Below are 20,778 nucleotides of genomic sequence, written 5' to 3' on the forward strand. Positions count from 1 at the left end.
ATTTTCCCCCCGCTTTTATCTCATTAGATCCAGTATCATGTGACTTTGAGAAGCCAAACTATTGTGACTACAGCTTAAGCCAAACAGCATACCACTGGAAAGGAGACTACATGTGGCAACAGAATGGAACCCAGTTAGCCTCCGGTAAGCGCAATCAATCAAAATAATCAGCAAGTCAGTCCTTAAAGTAATGAGCACAGTATAACCAGACCTAAAAGACTATTCTTTGGAAAGATAATCTGTTACTAATGACTAGATTATTATTGCAGGGAGCAGTTACATTATATTGTTTGATGAAATGCAGTGAGACCTCCTGTATTGGCAAAAGAGGTAGTTTCTCAAAAAGAGGATTTAGTTCATATGAAAAATTGCAAACTTTCATGGCATTGTTACTGTCCTTTATTGAGTTTACTGATGAATCATCAGCAAAATAAGTAACTCTTCATACCTCAAGTACATGATGTTTGCCTATTTCCAATATAATATAGTAAGTTGTCCATTAATAGCCCAAATGTTAATTTTTCTTTTAGCACATTGTCATTACATCAGAATGGCACCACCATTTCTAAACAAATCTTGACATTTTTTCCACAGATACTGATTTTACCATTCAGATTGTGTGTTGTATTTGAGAATGTGCTTGATAGTATTGATCATAAAAATGAGTAACCATTATGCCGATCCTGTTCTTGTAACATTCATAATGTTGCCATAAACTTTGCCTGTTTCTTTTTCTAGCTAAGGGGGCATCCATTTAGTATTTATGCAAAAGTCTGGCAAAACTTGATCATCTCCCCCCCCACCCCAACCCGTACACATGCATACTTTTTTACACACACCCCACCTGCGTACATATGCTTGAACCCAGTTGAACAGCTTATGTATTAGACAAATTATTATCAATATTTCACACACACATACACACACACACACACACACACCATTTCCTATGCATATGTACATTATCAGTAGACCCCTCCATTCACAGGCATATGCATTTGGGTTAGCTCTCCTCTATGCGTACATACTAAATGGACAGCCCCTAACTACATACAAACCGTAATTTGCCACTTGACAATGCAACTAAACCTTTTTTAACATTCATAATAACATGATTGTAAACCGTGCCTGTTTCTCATTCTAGGTAACTTCATCAGGACTGATCCATATAATGGCAGTGAGGGTGATGTTGCAGTAGTCCGCACACCAAGTTTTGATCTTGGAGCAGATACAAAATGTGTCTCTTTCGCTTTCATTATGTCAGGAGAAGATGTTGGCAGTCTGAATGTATACATTGTCTATGATAATGTTGTTGCCCACAAGAAACTTGGCTTTTCTGCTGCTGGCAACCAGGGAACCAATTGGTATAAAGCAAATGCTATTATAGAATATGCAAATTCAACTTATAAGACTGCTGCCATTGTATTCTCTGCCGAGAAAGGAGATGGCACTGATTCAATCATTGGCCTGGACAATATCATAATTTCATCAGAGGAATGTATATGTAAGTATTATGCCCTCTTTTTCAATCTTAACTAAAATAACAACTGATGCAACTTGATTTGATAGAAGATTAAACATTTTGGGTTTTAATCATGTAGTGGTAAATGGTTATAAGATTCATTGATTACTTAAATCAAGTATTTGATGTTTCTCCAATTTAGAGTCTTAAATATCTTATTTCTTTATCAGCATTGATTTAACTATTGAAGAGTTTTACATACATTTCCACCTCTCCTTCAATATCACTACCTGTGACAAAAGACTAAAACTTTGTATTGTGTCAAATGTAAATTAATGGGCAAGTCTTTTAGATTTTATCCTGATACTTAATTTTGTTGTTACATCCTAATGTTAGATTCTCGGGTGCTTTATTTGTTTGTTTGTATCATTAAAATGTTTTCTTTTCAATTTTATGTTTGATCAATCAATGTGTAGTGTTTGTGTAAGATGAATACACATGGATTTTAGAATATTTGAACCTCTGCTCATTCCGAGATGGAATCAGTGTTGTACAAGCAGAGTACAACCCCATTTATTTTGTCAGAAAAAAGAATCAAGTGTTTGATGCATTATTCCCAATCATTTTGAAAGGGATTAAACTTGAATGTAGCTGCTTATTATCAGCTGTAATATTAAAAATGATAATTAAAATTAGTGCCGTGCCAATCACCCATGCAATTTTATTTTAGACTCGGTTATATATTTATAATTATTATTCTTTTAACTAATGTGACAAAAAAGCAGTGTCATGCACTTTTTCAGAAAACATGTTTACACTAATACGTAATAGTTTATTATCTGTCTAAACTGGTACTTTAAAGTATTATTCCTGTAACTAACACACAAACACAAACTTAAATAAAAAGGTCATGTGACCCTTTAAGCATTGAAGACTTTACTTTAGATTATGTTGTTAGAAAATATATTTTACAGTTGTCCTGTGTGGTTGCAGGGCATTAGAATTGGGACCACTGTGTTACACTAACATGATTGTATGAAGTGATTAAAAGTGTAGGAATGCTAAGAATTGATCTAACTGGGGGTATCCAGCATGTATATAGGTATGGTTCTTTATCTCATATTTGTATTTCCATGTAAATAGGATGTAAAACCAAAATATTTGATCCTATTTGACACCATGTTGCCTGAACTGAGATGGTACACTTTAAAACCTTTGTCAATCAATCAACAATAATTAAGTCATTTTTTTAAATTCAAATCCTAGATTTGTTACTTGTTTTGGTATTGACAAACATAATTCATTTTAATAAACTGTAAAAATTGGTTCTGAATAAATATAGAGAAATCTCCAAGTGCACAGTTAAAACAGACCAAGTCCATTTCCTCGCTAACATTTTGCTAAGTCTACATTGCCAAGCTATGTCCAAGACAAAAAAATGACTAAGTTCTATTTCTGAGGTATTTTAATGTATGAGATAATGTCCAAGATTTGCTTATAAAGCTTTGGACAAAATATAGCATTGTCCAAGATTTCCCAGGTTTTCCTTGGAAAACCATGGAAAAACCTTAGACGTCCAAGGTTTTAGGTGAAAATTCCAAGTATAACCTCGGAAAATGTACAACCAGGCCAGTGAAACAGTGAAAGGGAGACAATTCAATTTTTCAAAAATCTAATACGGAGGATGAATGCTGGATACAAACTGATGCAGACTGAATACAGGATTTATAGTCTCTATATTGGCCTAGCTTATCCGGTGGTATTCAAAGAAATTTATGTGAGATGAAATAATATCTGGCCTTGCCATATTGAATGGCAGTAGCTGATATTGTTACCCAGATTTGTCTGTCACATAACACATCACCTTATAATTCATATCTTGTTACATCCATCCGTTGTGAATTTCATTTCCAATAACTTTTAAAGAAATTTACCAGGTAATATGAAATTTGGTATGAGTCTCTGTATACTAACAAAACCTTCATCTGGTTTGATTTTTCAACATTTTCTGACAAATTATGACCAAGTTATGGCCCCTATTCGACTTTGCCTTTGCACTTCAAACCAAGTTGACTTCAGTTGCCCAGTATTAACAGGGGCATTCATGTCATATGGACATATTTCTAGTTTCACAGTGAATAAACTAAAATACGCTAGTATTTAGTATTCAGTTTTCTTCATTCTCAGTATATTAGCTTTTTGCTCATCACAGTTAAGTATTAACAAATTTATTTTGTGCAGATGGAATTCAGAATAAAGTTTGTGACTTTGATGATCCATTTCTCTGTGGAATCCAATCCAACTGCTCTGATGGATCACAATATCAGTGGCAGATTTACCAAGGAGCCTCTGTGACTAATGGCACTGGTGCCAGCTCAGATGCAAATGAAGATTTTAATGGTAGGAGAATTTCAAACACATTTGTATTATTACTATTTAATTTTACAGAATCTTTAGTATTACAATTTACATGTGCTAGAATGTTGAATTAACACTCACACCTTTTAAACTATTTAATATCAGTGTCTTTTGTACAAATTTTGTATGCTGTGCTTTTTGAGGCCCTGTTTAATGACAGCATTTTTCCCATAAGGCCAGCCACATAAATTCATTTGAAATTTGTTTTGGATGGCTTTATGTAAATGTTCTTTTCTAGTATAAAAAGTTACAATTTTCATTTTGAAATGGAGTCCATCTTATCATCAATCAATGGCTTAATGCAGGAGATCTATTGTTATTTCCTTTGCTTTAATGTTTAAAGTCAAAAGTATGTGTGTCATTGTTTGACATGGAGTGCATGTCAGGCAGAATTTGTCTGGTCAGGGAAAGTCAGAATTTCAGCTTCTATAAACTGTGGAAATCCTATAGAAGACAATAAATATTGTTTTCCAGATCTACATTAGGTTGTGGTTAAAAAAATGAAAAGAAAATGGGATATTCAATTAAAAGAATCTAAGTAGATATTTCCATCCATTAGTGAAGGAATATGATGACTTCCTCTCTCTGTCCATAACAACTTCTAATAAACCACTGGGTGAAAATTCACCAAAGTTATAGCTAATGGAGGTTTGAATCTACTGTACAAGTTATATTATATACCCTGCACCATAATTTGATCACTGCATGATTTGGTTATCCCTCTGTTATTGATAATTTAATATGCAGCTTCATGGCGTATATGTAAATATGATACAAAAAGATTCTGATCTTTTTAAATTTAATGAAAAATGTATTGATACATTCAGTCAGTGAGAAATACATTGAAAAAATACTTTGAAATGTTTATTTTCCATTGTTTTTTTTTAACATGTATTTTATGTTGCAGCTGGCACATGAACACAATGTTTTTGACAACATTGAAATAACAATGATTGATATTTCATTCAATTTGAGTAAATGCACATGCTTGACCACATTGACTTAAACATTAATTTTTCACAGTAAAGTTTAATATTTTAATGTGTAATAAAATACAGAAGCATCAGTGTTAATTGTTACATTAGAATGCCTTGATAACTCCATTGGCTTATGAATACCGTCTATATATTGCATTGCAGGGTCCTATCTCACAGTTGATAGCTCATATGGTGGGTTAGGTGATGTATCTTATGCCTGGTTTCCACCTGTCCACACATCCTCTACAACAAAACTGATCTTTGACTACCTTATGTATGGGAGAAATGAAGACTTTAACAATCTAACATTATTATTTGGGACTCAATCTGGACTGACAACTCTGGATCAACTTTGCTGTAACAGAGGAAATGTATGGATCTTCCGATGCCTGCCACTTCCCACCAACACACAAGGAACTGTTTATTTCAAAGCTACATGGAAAAATGGGGTCTTTGGAGATATTTCCTTGGATAATGTTGGTTTGGTTGAAGGAAACTGCCCAAGTAAGAGCTTAAGATGTTCAACTTAAAGTTAAGAAACAAAAAAGAAAGTAACTATTAATGCATTTTCTTTTCGTTTCATTGTTGAAGCTATGGTATATTTAAATATATAGTGAGAGGCATTTTTTTAATACTACTGTTGATATTTAAAAAGACACAGTAGTAATGGATAAATACATTATTTATGCATTGACTATATTTTGTGTAATGAACAAGCATTATACAGATATGGTTACTAGTTCAATTTTTATTCAGCTTAGACACCTGATCAGAATGGCAAATGTAGTTCAAGCCAACGATTAAGCAGAAGTACGAAGAAGAAACTGATGTGATAAATTTTGAAAATCTTTTCCTGCAGTTATAATTTAACTTAGACTCAATGATTGCAGTGGCAGATCAAACAGGACAATTATTTAGGGAACTAATTGTCTGACTAGACAATCAAACAGAAATTATTTTGTAAACTGTCACCATTGTGATTGAATTGAAAAAAAATGCTTGTAGAAGCTTATATAAATCTAATGATTAAATATTATGATGGCTTGCTCCACTGTTACTGACTTCATACTTAGTTCACAGCCTATTTATGTGTTATTGACAAGCACATTTTAAGGATGCAAGATCTGGCAGTACATTTTCTGGAGGCAGTGGTGGTGTCATTAACAGTTTTCTAAGGTTCTGGTTAAAGTTTTTCATTTGCATATGTCATCATACTTGGCATTAATCGTCTTGAAGCTTGTGACCTTGAAGTTAAGGTTACAGTAATAGAACATGTCAATTAAGTTTTTGTTAATTTGTTTTTCTATATCCATATATCCATATTTCAAGTCAAGAGTTGCATTGTGTACTTATCTTGGGATGAACATATGTTGTTCATTACATTAAGATTGGGTCAGTGTAACATACTCAGTAATATTTATTAAACTGGTTAAAAATTATCTCCAAGGTCAGATTCCATTTACTTTTCACCTATTGCTGTTACATTTCACTGAACTTGAATCTAAGGATGGACATGTGTCACATACTAAACCTGGTTCTCTTTGCTGTGGCCTTGAGGATTTATTTACAATATTCTTTCAAATTGTGTTAATTCTTAACATTTTAGCTTCAATGCTATTACACCTATTGACATTAAATTTGCACAAAGTATGCATTTTAAGGTAAACATGTTCACACATTGGGACTGTGAGTTACTTTTTCCTGGGTTAATAAAATTTGATGAAAATAATGTCCATGCAATAGTACCAATGCCTTTGATCTGTTACCTCTGAACTTCCACTTTGTGTGCAGCTTAAAAGGAATTTGTCAACTCTGAAACTGGGTAATTATGATCTACTTCCCGGGATTAATTTAAAATTCTTTAAAATTTATATCTGTCTCTCCTTTATTTGTGCATTTTGGGATAAACATGTGTCATGCATAAAAGCCAGATCATTTTGATCTTTTATTTCATGTTTCACAAAATTGGTTCCAATTATTGATAGGTTTTATTTCCAGTACCATTCACTTTATGCTACCAAAGTTGGAGTGTATTTTAGAATTAAAATATTTCACAGATCAAAAAGGGGGCATTGTGATCTTTTCTCCTAATCCTGACCATTTCTTACCCAAAAATAAGATAGTGTCTGTGCTCAGCTTTGAACATCATGTTACCAGTTAAGTGCAGCTAAAGGTTTATGGCTGTCAGAACTCTAGTAAACATGTTCTTATGCTGCTCAAACTCATACTCAAGACCTCTAAATCTTGTAATCATTGATTGTTCAGTGATTATCATGAGTCAGAAATTTGAGTCAAGTCAGAGTTTTAGTGTTACAATCTTTTTATAATTTTGGAGGTGTCTAGGGTAGATTATACATAATGCAATGTTTTGCAAAAAACCTGTTATAATTCTTAATTTATTTCCAGCACAATCTGTTGCATGTGATTTTGACATAGATGATTTCAACTGCGGTTACAGAGGCTGGAAAAGAACAATTCAAGATACAAGTAAGTTAGCTTAAAGGACCCATGCCTAATAATTGATCCTCATTTTTTGATTTTCAAAAAAGTTCTGAAAGTTTGCCAAATATTTATACATATACACATATAAACACACACTCTCACACACACACCATAATAGTAAATATTTTTCCGAACCTGTATAACCTTGCAAAAGCCTTTTTACGATCCATGATATAGCAGTAGTAGGACATAAATATTATCTTTTAGGATATATAATGTTATCCTTTAGGATATGTATTGTTATTATTTGGAACATGCATTGATGTTCTTTAGGACTTGTAGTGTTAGATTATGGAACATATGTTACTTTAGGGCATATAGTATTCTCCTTTGGGACATGTAGTATTTCCTTTGGGACAGACAGTGTTGTCCTCTAAGAAATGTAGTGTCTTCACTGACCACCCATATATATGCATTTAAATATGCCACACCATTGCATGTAAAACATTTTTCATTTACAACGGTGGGGGTATCTGTTTTCTACTGATAATTGAGCAAGTAATAATAAATTTGCTTGTCCATATGACATCTTGACAAACAGCCTGAAATCTGAGACCGTGTATGTTGTCCAGAACTGAATTTCTACCAGTGGAATTTAAGAAATATTGATAGAGTAATTGGTCCTTGTGATTATACTGACCAATTCTTTACAGAATCGGTTAAATAGAACAGCAGTAATTCTTTGTCTTAATGTACTTCTGAAAGTATTCTTTATAGGGCTACATATGTATTGAATGCCCACTAGTTTGTTTTAAACTATTATTCTTCATAAAAAATGAGAATTAAAAGAATTGTGGTTTGGTCATGGATAAAAACATTAATACTCAGGATCAGCAATAACATGCACAAACATGACAAAACATGATTCTTGTATCTATATTTGTTTTTCTTCCATTTCTCCCATAACCTGGATGTTCATAGGGGCACCACTGATGACTTTGCATTAATCTCTTTCCATTTTTCCCTGTTCTCCACTGTTCTTTGGGACTTGGAAAGTCTTTGCCTGTCCACTCTTTGATATTATTTTCCCATTTCTTCTGTCTGCTTGTTTTCTCTTTCCTCTTGCTGTGTCTTATAGGTTCATCTTTGACATGCCAGTTGAATGTGAGACCTAATCATGCTATCTTTGCTTGTGTTTGTCTATGGTGGTGAGCATATGGTCCAATGGTACATTGGACTCTAATGCACACCTACTCGTTAGAAATGTGCTCTGAGATTTTCTGGATCCTTTGATAACGTCTCATCTTGAAGGCATGGGTTCTTCTCTCTCGTTTTGCTGTTTGGGTCCATTTCCCACATGCATACAGGAATATGGACATAATGATGGAGTGCATAAGCTTGATCATGGACACAAGCATGAAGTTGCTCTCTTCCAAATAGGCTTCAGTATCTAAATTAAGAAATCTTTAATTGCTATGGATTCATTACTTATTGATTAGAGTTCATTATCCCCAATCCTTTGATGTATGAAAGACTTTATATATCTGAATCTGGTTCAGTAACTTAGTACAGGGCAGCATAGGTTTAAAATAGTTTCTTATGTGATGGCAACATAATATTGACTTCTGCTTAAGTAATTATTGGTTTTTATTGCATTTATTTATTAACTTAACAAAACAAGAAATTTAAATTTATTAAGTTGCACATCTTAAATTATCAACTTGTAAATATGCAAATGGACTGAAAGAGCAGGTATGTCAAAAAGTTTGTCTCTTGGTCACCATGTCACTATCAAAACAAATTTTTTCACATGCAATATGCAGTAATTTCTTATTCTGTACCATTCAGATTATTTTATGGGTTCAACTAATCCCAATGGAACCAGCATCCTTATGGCCCCATTTGCTGTATATGATGGACCTGCTTGTATTGGCTTTGATTACAAAGTCTCATTAGATGACTTCTTCTGGTCAGGAAGTGGCCTCTTGCTCAATGTCAGCTTTGAGATGACATCTGGAGAACATTCAGAGAAATTGTTTGTTGTAACGGAAGATACTGGAGATAATTGGGTATCTGGACAGGTCCAGATCCCAGACCTGAATAATGCAAGTGGATTCAGAATTATATTTGCAGCATATGGAAGAGGATATTTCACTGTAGACAGAGTTACACAAAAACGTGGCCAGTGTTCATTACCAAGTAAGTGTTCTTCAGATGTTTTTTTTTTAATGTTGTTGTCTTCACAACATGCCACTGAAGTCTCTGACTTTAATCCATACAAAGTGGCAAATTATTAATCAGATTATCCTTATGGTTGTATGTTCCATAATTATCAGGTTTGGTCATTTTGATAATAATTGGCTATTTATGCTATTTTGGCTATGACAAAAGCTAACAGTTCAGAAGCACAGTGTTATTTCTACAAATTAGTTTGTCAGTGTGGTAGTCCTCAATGAAGGAATTGTTGAGAAAGGTAGAAAATGTCATCAACAGGGAAGAGACATATTTGAAGATTAGATGAAAGAGTGTAAGCAATTCAGCTGAACTGAAATGGTGAGAGTTCTATGATCATTGCTGGAAATTTGACTTCAGAAATATCCAGATAAGCATAAAAAGTGATAAAGAAAATGTTCTGCAGAAGTTGCAGGTGTTTGTATACTGATTTTAATGAATATGTTTTAAAACGTTTTTGAACCTCACTTGAGGATTATTCATAATTACTTTCAGTGACATTAACATAAATTTTTATCACATTAATTTTGTAACATTGGTGTGATTTTCAAACAGAAATATTGTTTCAAAATAAGTTAATCTTTCTTCCTTTGTAGGTAATTATTGCTTACATGTGTGATTCCCCCTCTAGAAAGGCTACCCCTCTTCTAAGGCCACTTTCCTGCTACAGAAGGGGTGGACTAACATGATCGGGTCACTGTATACAGATTTATGTTTTCTTAGCGAAATAGAAAATCTAAATCTTCATCTTCCAGCCTTTCGCATTTTGGGTCAAGATTCAAAGTCTGAACTCTTTGTCATTAGGGTGTTATCATTTGTACATATTAGGGCACCATTAGATTCATGTGTCTTACATTTTTCAACACTGTATTAATTTTATTTAAAAGTGATTGATTTTATAGTTTTACTGGACTGTTATATGCTTATTTTTCAGAGAAATAGAAATACATTTTCTGTTATCAGTAGACACTTTTTTCACTTTGTTACCAGCTTGTGCCACAGATGAATTTACCTGCATTGAGAAATGTATCCCTATGGCACTGGAGTGTGACAAGAAGAGTGACTGTGCAAATGGACAAGATGAGAGAGTGTCATGCAGTAAGTGTATCACATATATGTGCCTATCTAGTTTGAGGATGTTTTATTAAGAAAGTCATAACAAGGTCAAGGGTCAAGGTTTCACTAAGATCCTGCTGCTGCACTTCATAACATTAGACTCCAGCATCCAAGAATTCTACAATCTAGTTTTGCTTTTACTTTGCTTGCTTGTTTCAATCATGACTTGTCCTTGTCTGAATTACAGCTATGTTTTGACACTACCTTATATCTAAATCACACTTTGCACCATTCCAGTTACCATAAAAATATATGGATTAAAATCTGACTGGGAAGAAAAGTTGCTGCTGATCACAAACTATCCTGTAACCTTAAATAAAGATGGTTTAATCGTTATTCAGGGAAACAAGAAGTAAAAATTGTTATTTCTTATTCAATGATGATCACTTTGATTTAGTTGACTCCAAATGAATTGGGTTGTTCCACTGAGTGTGCATTACCTTTGCATAATTAGCCTAATGGCCAGTGCAGTGCTCAATGAGTTACCATGACATTACCCAAGCTATGGTCAGCCAGTTAAGTAATTGGTGAAATGGTGGTCATTTATCTCTGACCACTTTACCTTTTAATTTTCTCTATGACAATCAATTGTATAACATTCCCAAGAATAGTTTTACATGAGAACTTAGCAGGACTGTTTGCAGTTTATACTGGCATGTATTGTGGTATTCAAGAAGCAAGCTTTCCCTCCCCCCATCCTCACTATCTCTGTCAAATTAATGAAACTCTTAATTTTTAAAATATAGCCATGGAGGGATGTGTGCGTGTGTGTGTGTGTGTGTGTGTATGTGTGCCAAAACAGGTGGTTTTTGCAGGTATCCCCAATAACATCAGCATAACTAGTCCCAGAGTTTCTCTTCTAACTTTTTTTAGGGAATACTGTTAAACAAGGTAAATATTAAGGTCATCATCACAAGAGTCACATAATGAAAAATCTTTGTGCTTTTTTAATTTTTGTAAGAGTTATTGCCTGTTTGGCAGACAGCTGCATGCAAAATATGAAACATTATATGAATGTGAATACTCTTTCAGTTCTTAATGGATTGATTTAAAACTTGATGTACATTTCTGGAACCAAATGGTTTGACAAAGTAATTGATTTCATGCCTCATAATGTTTGTATATTGTTTTTAAAAAAATGTATTCTTTAACATTCGTTATACTAAGATAAAAACTCTATATTTGTGGTTACCTAAAAGTATATTCATCCAGGATAATCATGTAGACATCCTTGCCTTCTCAGTAGGTGCTTTCTGACCAGTGCAGTAGGGTGTAGGATTAAATATATTTATCAATTGGTAAACTTTCATTATCAGCAACTGTACAGTGTATATTGGTATACCTTACCCTGAAAATTTAACTGTATTGTGCATGTGAATGAATATCAGAATTTTAATTGAGTGGATTGCATGCTGCATGTATTTTGTGTGAGACCTCACCTGTACTGGCTGATCAAGTTAACTGTTGACGAAGAATTAAGTATGTACTGCTGGCTGTTACTCTGAGGTTACTCAAAACGTGAGCTTGTTAAAATCTTGCTTCTTGGTGGGGGTGGGGTGTGAACTGTGATAATATTAAAAATTACATCTCTGCTTTTTATCAACTTAATTAAGTACTTCTTCATCAGTATAATAGGAAAGAATGATACTTTTTGTTGTTTTATGTCTTTTATGCCCAGTAAGAGTGGGTAGGTAGGTGGGAATTTGTGGGGAGGTTGGTAGGTAGGTAGGTGGTTTAGCAATATGTCAGGACAGTACTAAATTTATGGTCCTGATTTAAAGTTAAAAATTGAAATTTTAAAAAGATTGCAAGGATAAAAATTTGCAAAAATCTTTTTTAGTTATAAAATGGGTTAGCATCATTTTAGACCTAATTAATTTTCTGCATAATGTTTCCAATGTAATAGTGGAAATAGAGGAGGACTATGTAATCTTTGATTACAATCTGGTCCATTACAGTAATGGAGTTGAATTATCAAATCACTGAGCTTTTTTGAACACCAGGAATGTATCATAAGAAAACAGGAGTGTGTTGGGGAGGCAGCAGCTTTCTACATTACATGTGGCTCAAATTTCATTTGTTCTTTCTATTCCTGATTCAGAACAACCACAAAATCCCAAACGTTGGTGCCCACAAACAAGAGTGAAGTCATACCAGGTCCTTCCATTAAATTTAAATTTAGAGGGTGGGATACCAAAGTAGGCGAGAGATTTAGGGGAACCTCCACCAATGGTGTTACAGGTCAATGTTTTTAAAGTAGCCAGGCATAAAGTAAAAGTAACCTGGTAAATTACCTGGCTCCCAGCTGATAAGGAAAGCCCTGCGCAGTTTATCCACAAAAATGAGTGAAGCCACAGTCTGGTATGATATTGTTAAAAGTAAAATTATCTTTCAGCACCATCTGTGGCATGTGATTTTGAGATGGCTTATCATTGCGGCTACCAAAACACATCATACAACTCTTTCAATACTGGCTGGGAATGGGTTCAGAATCTGACTTCAAGGAATGCCACATGGAATATTGTTGATGAGATGAATGAAACTGGTGAGTATTTTTTATATAGTACTTAACATCTGAGAAATACTAATGTAATTAGGAAACACATGTATTTAATGGCTATTTTCTTCTGTATTGGATATGTACTTTCAATATATATAAAAAATTAAGTGGCTAATTTGATTGTGTGCTGGACTGGTGACAAGAAGGATAGTTTAGAATTTTACCATTGGACCAGTGCAGGTCAGCTGCCTTCATTGTGTCCCTGTGCAAGAATCTTTGCTCCAGTTGCCTTGGCACAATATTATCTACATATTCAGATGTTCTCTAAAAGCCAGACAAAGAAACAAACTTTTAAATTCTCATATTATAGTCCTAAGGAAAATATACTGTTTTCAGTTTTGTTGATTAAAATCAAATTATGCCCATTTAAAATAAAATATTGATCCAGCTCTCAAAATAATCCCTGTTGTGGTACAAAATTTTGCATTGTCAGAAGAGTCCTGTTGAATATGAAGCCCTGAACTTAATAATTAATGTTAATAGCTAAACTATTGTATATTATGCAATCAAGCAAATGATATAATTATGTTTACACATTATATTTATATAATATTTTATGAATGTTTATGCAAGTTTCAGCAAATGCCCGAGGATAACACTGATAATTTAATGTTGTAATTTTGACTATTTTTAATTCTAGGTTCCTTCCTGGTGGCCAGTCCTTTAGGTTATTATGACATTGTAACTGTTCAGTCCCCAACTGAGAAACTTACAGAAAAAAAGTGTCTGAGATTCTCCTATTTTGGCAATGGAGTGTTAAATGTGTACATTAATGGTATCACAGCATCAGCATGGTCTAATATTGCAAGTGATGAGCAATTCTCCTGGCAGTCTGGGCAGGTTCGTATGTGTAACTATTACTAAATCACATGATTTTGTTTTTAATAGAATTTCTTAAACTAATTTAATATTTTGTGTAATGCATGGACATAATATTTGGGCATGTTGTCATATAGTGATTTAGTGTTACCTCAAAGGCAGCCAGATGTAAATGAAGTCATGCAAATAACTATTTTTTGACATTTTATGGTACAAAAGATGTACATTTTGTGTCATGTGTCAAAACAGAATCTGATATTTGTGTTCATTTCCTATGTAAATTTTGAAACTCGTGATGTAATTTTAATATTTGCACAAGACAGACAAAAGACAAAATTGCATTTATTAAACTTGTTTTATAAATTTATGATTTTGCCTAATTTAATAATCTTAAATTATTTTAAGATTAATACTTTTTGCAACTGTTTTTTTTTTATATAGAAGTAACAACTAAAACATGATTAATCACTGAAGACAGCTAACAATCCAGAGCTAAAGTGTTCATGACCAGCACCTGGCACACATCTGTAAACTTCATTTCCTGTCATGTGATTTTAAAATGATAAAACAATGTTTTTTATTTAAAGATTCCTCTTAATGAGATTTATGTTGTCACAGTTGTTCAATTCCATCATAAATCAGTAAACCTGTCAAAAGGAGGAACTCAGCATCATTCTCCTACCCTCCTAACTTATTTTGTTTTCTTTTTACCACAGTCATGAATGCAACACATTTTTTTGTGGAAAATTTTCAATTTATGCAAAGCTTAAGTGTCAGATTTAAGATTTTGGCACTTCTCCTGTAGTTTCAACTTGGTATCATTGACATGTGCAATTTTCCTTCCAGTTTAACCTGCCAGTTGGTGATGTCAGTGTAAGATTCAGTGTAGTTCAACTTGGTATCATTGACATATGCAATTTTCCTTCCAGTTTAACCTGCCAGTTGGTGATGTCAGTGTAAGATTCAGTGTAGGTTCAACTTGGTATCATTGACATATGCAATTTTCCTTCCAGTTTAACCTGCCAGTTGGTGATGTCAGCGTAAGATTCAGTGCATCTAGAAACCAGATGAGCAGTGTCAACAGTTTCATAGGGATCGACAATATTGAGCTCTTAAATGGGTCATGTGCCAGGCATGAGATAAGTAAGTATTATTGATGGTAAATTATAACTACATCATTAAATTTTTCTGATTATAGTATTCTGTTTTGTCTGCAATTTTGGTATACTTTTTATCAATTATACTTTTCACATGTATAGATAATTATAGGTCAAGATTTCAAGTAATGTATTTATCATTTCCTTATGTAAATGAACTTTGTAAAATGAAAACTACAGGCAGTACTTTATTTGAGGCATGATATGAAATATATTAAAGGTATCCAAGAATCATTAAATGGATAATACTTTTCAAATTAGGGTCATTAAAATCATGCATACGAAGAAACTGCTGTGCTTCAATCATTTTTAAGCACCATCATGGTATGAATACTCCACAATTTCTTTTTTACCCTTGAACAACTGAATAAATGGGCAGATCAAGCTTTATTCGCTTATGCTGCCAAATTTAATAGTGTATACCCCATGCAATTTGTGAGTGTTTCAGAGTAAAAGGATTCAACACCCATGGCTCTTTATTTGGCAGATCTGCTCAAAAACGATTGGACAACATTATCATGGAATGCATTGTTGCATTATATGAATGACTCTCCTAGCTGAAAGTTTCTAATTTGAGTGAACTGGGAATAGGTGAGATTTTCTAACCTCATGTACCTTACCTCAAATGCCAAACATCCGGATCAAGGACTCGGAGATCGATATTCATCAGAAAGGCATTCATAGTCAGTGACAAGGATATGTTCATGGACCCCATGGCCACATACACATTTGTATTTTTACCACCTGACTACAAACAGTATAAAGAGTGCACAATCAGAGAGGCCTACCATTTTTGTTTTAGCTGTGATTTAGAAGAGACGTTGTGGATCCTGAGCTGTTAGCATATAACAGTACAATCTGTCTTCAGCAACCACCTGTTATTTATAACCACAATCGTCATGCATGGATCAATTTTATTATATAAATGCACTGTCTTGAGTGACCACCTGCAGAACATAACCATGATTTTCTGTCAAAAATGCATTTTGACATTGCTTTGAGCAACTGTTTTTTAAAAATGATTGAACACTGCTGACGTTTATTTAATCTGTTGCAACCATAACCACTTAGGAGTTCCTGCAGCCAAACCACAGATTGTTCTAAAACAACACTGCTATTCATGACTGCAAGACAAAAATGGAGATAAATCCCCCTGACCCTTATTTAATCATTTAAAGCTACAACCTTTAATGAATGTTTGTGTTATTTAATAAAATAAATGTTTGAGTCTAGCTACTGGTTCTTAAAATTGCTTCTTTAAAAGGAGCTTTCACCAATGTGCATAGAGAAGTCAGAGGTTTGTTTTATTTATCTTTTGTTTAAAAAAATGCACAACTTCAATTATGACCTAATGAGAACTCTTTTAAAAGGGCTTCATTGTAATGGTCAAGTATGTTGTTTGTCATTGGAGTCAATCCGTATTGCTTGGCATGAATGAGGTCTTTGCCCTAATGTCTTTAACAAGTGATTATAATTTTGCAGATTTGATTGTCACTAAAAGATTTGTTGTGTCAGTTGATTTTTTTTATGTTACTGTTATTTAAATCCCCACAAAAATCATCTGTTCATTGTTGTGCGGGTATGTTGCACCTTTGTTTATCGTGTTTCTCTCTTTGTCTTTTGAGTGAACTAAGCATTTAGATTTTGTATTTAAATAAATTTATTTTGTTTCTGGATGGGTGAATTCTGCCAGTGGATTTCTTTCATTAATACATATTCATACACAGGATGTAAAAGTGTTATCATAGCTAACTGTGCAGTTCTCATGCTACAGTTTTAAGTAAGTCTCACGTCAAGTTAACTTATGGACAGGATAAATAGATATTACCTTATTAATGTTGCGATTAATATGCCATGTACACATGATCTTCAAACAATTAATGTCTTATGATGGATTAATATCTTTCTTGCTATACAAAATTACTTTGAGATGATATAATTGAAATATTTGGACAAGAACTATGAATAACAAATGTAATGTATGTACAGGAATTGGAAATACTATTCCTTCTTAAATCTTTTGCATGTTGACCTTGAAAAATGGCAATCTTGTACAAATCTCTTATGAGAGACCACCTGTCTTGAGAGATCAGTTTTTTATTGCCAGAAAGGGTGGTCTCATAAGACAAGTTTTACTGTATGACAGTAGAGAAGGGGCCATCCAGTTTATTTTAGTTGTGAGTTCAGGCATTCATAGCAGACCCTGATTTGTTGATATTGTATTAGACAGCTGATCAAGACACATTTTCAGGTCCTCATTTGTTGGTCCACTTTACAATAGAAGATCAGAATCTACCCTGTTTGTTTTAGTTACAGTATTATGGGCATTTGATATGTCATTACACCCTAATAAATACATTAATTATGCTTAAAAGCAGACATTGTTCGCCTAATCTGTTGACATATATCAACTGGTAGATCAAGGCCCACCCTGTTTGTTTTAGTTATATTGGTTAATTTCACAAGGTTAAAACTCATCATAATAAACAGACACCAATGATATAAGAAACAGTAACTCATCTTAGAAGAGTCAGCTTCTTTTCTCAGGGTTTGGAAATCGCTACTTTGGAGATTCATCTCTCTCTCCCATTATGGTTGCACCTAATAAAACATCCAATTTTGAGACTTCTTTAACCGACAAATTTAAGTGGTATCAGTATATAAGGCATACATGGTGATTTACCAGCATTCTGAGAAATTGGTGTTTTATTTGGATTTTGACAGCATTCCCTCCCATAAGGCATGCTAGAATTGAAATGTGAACTTAGATGTAGTTATTTTTATGCAGGTTCTGACAAAAGGAGGTGCATGTGTTTCTTGACGCATATATAGGTATTATGTCTAATGCAGTACTTTATTTGCATTTCAGGCTGTTCTGAATTTTACATACGATGTTTGGATAATTCAATATGCATAGATCTACACCAGTTATGTAACAGAATCTCTGACTGCCCTGATGGTTCTGATGAATCAGAGGACTATTGTCGTAAGTCTTGTGCCATGCTATTTAAATGTGTGGAGTCACAATGGCTTTGTAGCTACTTGAACTCACTATCAAAATGTTATTGGCTTAAATCCTACGTAGTGCAGGCTGGGTTGGCTGCAGTGGTATGTCTCAGGGTAAGGCATTTTACCCCAGTTGATGATCTGAACTTTCATTTATTGATGTGCCATTCAACTCCAAAAGAACAAAATCCTTTAAATGCAAAGTTATATCTTGTCTGTTATTCTCTTCTTCCATTCTCCATTTATATGTCCATCATTTTTGTTAATGCATCTTAAATGAGTAGGTTTTACTATTTAAGTCATTATCTTTTAAAATTTGATATGTTGATACAAATTTAACACTTTCCAGCCCATAATTTGTCACTGCGAGTTACTTGATATATTTCATACTTCACTGAATATAGCAAACCATAATGATATAGTCTTTAATTGGGGTGTCATTTGCAGTCTTTAATGGTGTAACTGTATCATTAAAGGTTGTATCTTTTTAAGCTTTACACTCTTTAACCATCTGACCAAAGAATCCAGACTTTCCTGCTGCACCATAGCGTTGGTATGGTATGTAAAAAGTGCACAAATCTTTTCCAATGATCATTCTTCTTCATTGTTTAATTTTCTGCGGCAGCAGTACATCTTTGTACTTTAAATCATGGTGAATCAGCTGTTCAAACTCTCAAAACAAGATGATGAAAATTTGGTCACAATTTGTTCTTATTGTATGTCCAAGCTTTTGATTTTTGGCATGCAATCTAAAATTCAGAATACTGCTTGAAGTCTATTATTGACTTTGTCAGGGTCGTGACCAATCTTTGGGAGTAAATTATGGCCATATGCCTGTTAAAAGAAAGGCTGCTTTCTACACAATGTACTTACATCTCGGTGTAATTGTACCTGTAAAATTTCGATGAGCGATCACGCAACAGCAGATATAAAAAAATTAGAGGTGCAGGCATGCAGCAAACTTTTGCAGTGGATGCTACATGAATGCATCATATCATGCATTGAAGTTATTCCAGAAATCGATTTTGTCTGTCACAGACAACTTCAGGTGCGCATCAATTATGCAAATTGCTATATACGAGGTTGGCCAATATGTTTTTGTGCAGTGTGTCGGAGAGAGAAGGTGGACTATGGCAATCTCCGTAAACTCTGATTGCTACCAAATATTCAGGAGGCTGCATTCACACCCACTAAAGGATAAACACGTGTGTGTGGCATTGAGAATACGCAAGATTTATCTGTGTATTTTTCTGCGAGAGCTTACCCATTTCACTTGGAGCAGGATACCTGGGAAGTGTTTGTTCCACCCCAATTTGTGTCAAAAACAAAAATACAAGACCTGATAATTAATTTCCATATACTTGAAAGTGAAATAATGGTGGATTATACCTCCATAATGAAACATTCTACAAATTTGCCTTTACCAAATAACAGAGCTATCAACTCTAAATCTCAACCAAAATTTCCATCCTGTCGATTTTTGTTGGTAAGCATTGTGCATATATTAATCTCATCTGATTTACTGGGTATTATCAGTCTTATAGCAGTGTCTTAGACTGACAGGCCAGGCCATTTTACATGAAACTAAAAAATTTCCCATCAGTTTGGAGTAATCTTTTAAATGGCCATCGATAAATATACCTAAAGTGCGCTGGGTGTCATGGTCCTTGACAAAATTGGATAAAGTCCTTAAAACGTCCTTGAATTTTTGTCACACCATAGATGTATGAACACTGCTTTACCTTAAGAGCTTGCAAATGCTGCTATAGCATTTCAGTGGAAGTGCATTTCATTACCTTATCCAATTCACATTACAACACCAGTAGTAAACATCATCCATTTTGAGCTGCTTTTAATATATTCACTAGACATCAGTTCTGAAAATTACAATAATATTTGTAAGTGAACATGTTTTACTGTGTTTAATTTTCTTACAGCTGTAACATTGGCCTGCCAGTTTGAGGATGATTATCTGTGTGGGTACCGAAACCTGCAAAATCACAGCGCATGGTATCAGAGATCTGGCAATTTCTTCAAATTGCCACAATATGACCACACTTATGGCAATAAAACAGGTATTGTATATCATTATATTTCAGTGTCATTCCAATGAAGGTTAGATTTCACAACTATTGGGATGTATACAGTTCTTACCTCTGGCAGTAGATATTTACTGCAGGACAAAAGTGTCAATTTTTTAACCTTAGGGTAGTCAGAATAATTCCTCTAGTAGGGCAGCGGCAAAGTCATGAGCATCAAAGTGCATGATTTCCAAAAACATTTGGGATGACTAATTGGGCAACACTTTTAAACATGTGTCAAGACCTTTTTTGTTGTATATAGAAAGGGATCATTTTAGTGCATTGGTGGAATGAACACTGATTTATGGATATTTGTAATGTTTTTTTATATTTTTGGGAAAGTCTGCTCAAAACTAATCTGAACTTTTGATCTGGTTGTGTACAGAATCAACAATACATCACTGACAACATCAAAGTTCCTATGCACAAAATTAATAAACTGACCAAGAAATCATCCCAGGATATTTAATTCATAAAGGTTATTCATGTGTTGATCATATGTCATGTT

The 20,778-nt window shown here is 33.9% G+C and overlaps 1 protein-coding gene across 6 annotated transcripts in view; it reads left to right on the forward strand.

The window, feature by feature from the left end:
- The window catches only part of LOC149783476 (uncharacterized), a 298,719-nt gene that overhangs the window by 225,364 nt on the left and 52,577 nt on the right, over positions 1 to 20,778 (forward strand). For all 6 annotated transcript variants that reach the window (XM_089931706.1, XM_089931711.1, XM_089931709.1 and 3 more), the window contains 12 exons: positions 28 to 144; positions 1,145 to 1,504; positions 3,704 to 3,862; positions 5,020 to 5,361; positions 7,264 to 7,344; positions 9,148 to 9,498; positions 10,522 to 10,629; positions 13,043 to 13,192; positions 13,848 to 14,047; positions 15,040 to 15,169; positions 18,053 to 18,169; positions 20,127 to 20,264. In XM_089931706.1, the coding sequence (XP_089787832.1) occupies positions 28 to 144; positions 1,145 to 1,504; positions 3,704 to 3,862; positions 5,020 to 5,361; positions 7,264 to 7,344; positions 9,148 to 9,498; positions 10,522 to 10,629; positions 13,043 to 13,192; positions 13,848 to 14,047; positions 15,040 to 15,169; positions 18,053 to 18,169; positions 20,127 to 20,264 (2,253 nt within the window). The remainder of the gene's footprint in view (positions 1 to 27; positions 145 to 1,144; positions 1,505 to 3,703; positions 3,863 to 5,019; positions 5,362 to 7,263; positions 7,345 to 9,147; positions 9,499 to 10,521; positions 10,630 to 13,042; positions 13,193 to 13,847; positions 14,048 to 15,039; positions 15,170 to 18,052; positions 18,170 to 20,126; positions 20,265 to 20,778) is intronic.

The sequence above is a fragment of the Sinohyriopsis cumingii genome, chromosome 14 (assembly GCF_028554795.1).
Source record: "Sinohyriopsis cumingii isolate HCF-2022 chromosome 14, ASM2855479v2, whole genome shotgun sequence".
In the NCBI taxonomy this organism is placed as follows: domain Eukaryota; kingdom Metazoa; phylum Mollusca; class Bivalvia; order Unionida; family Unionidae; genus Sinohyriopsis; species Sinohyriopsis cumingii.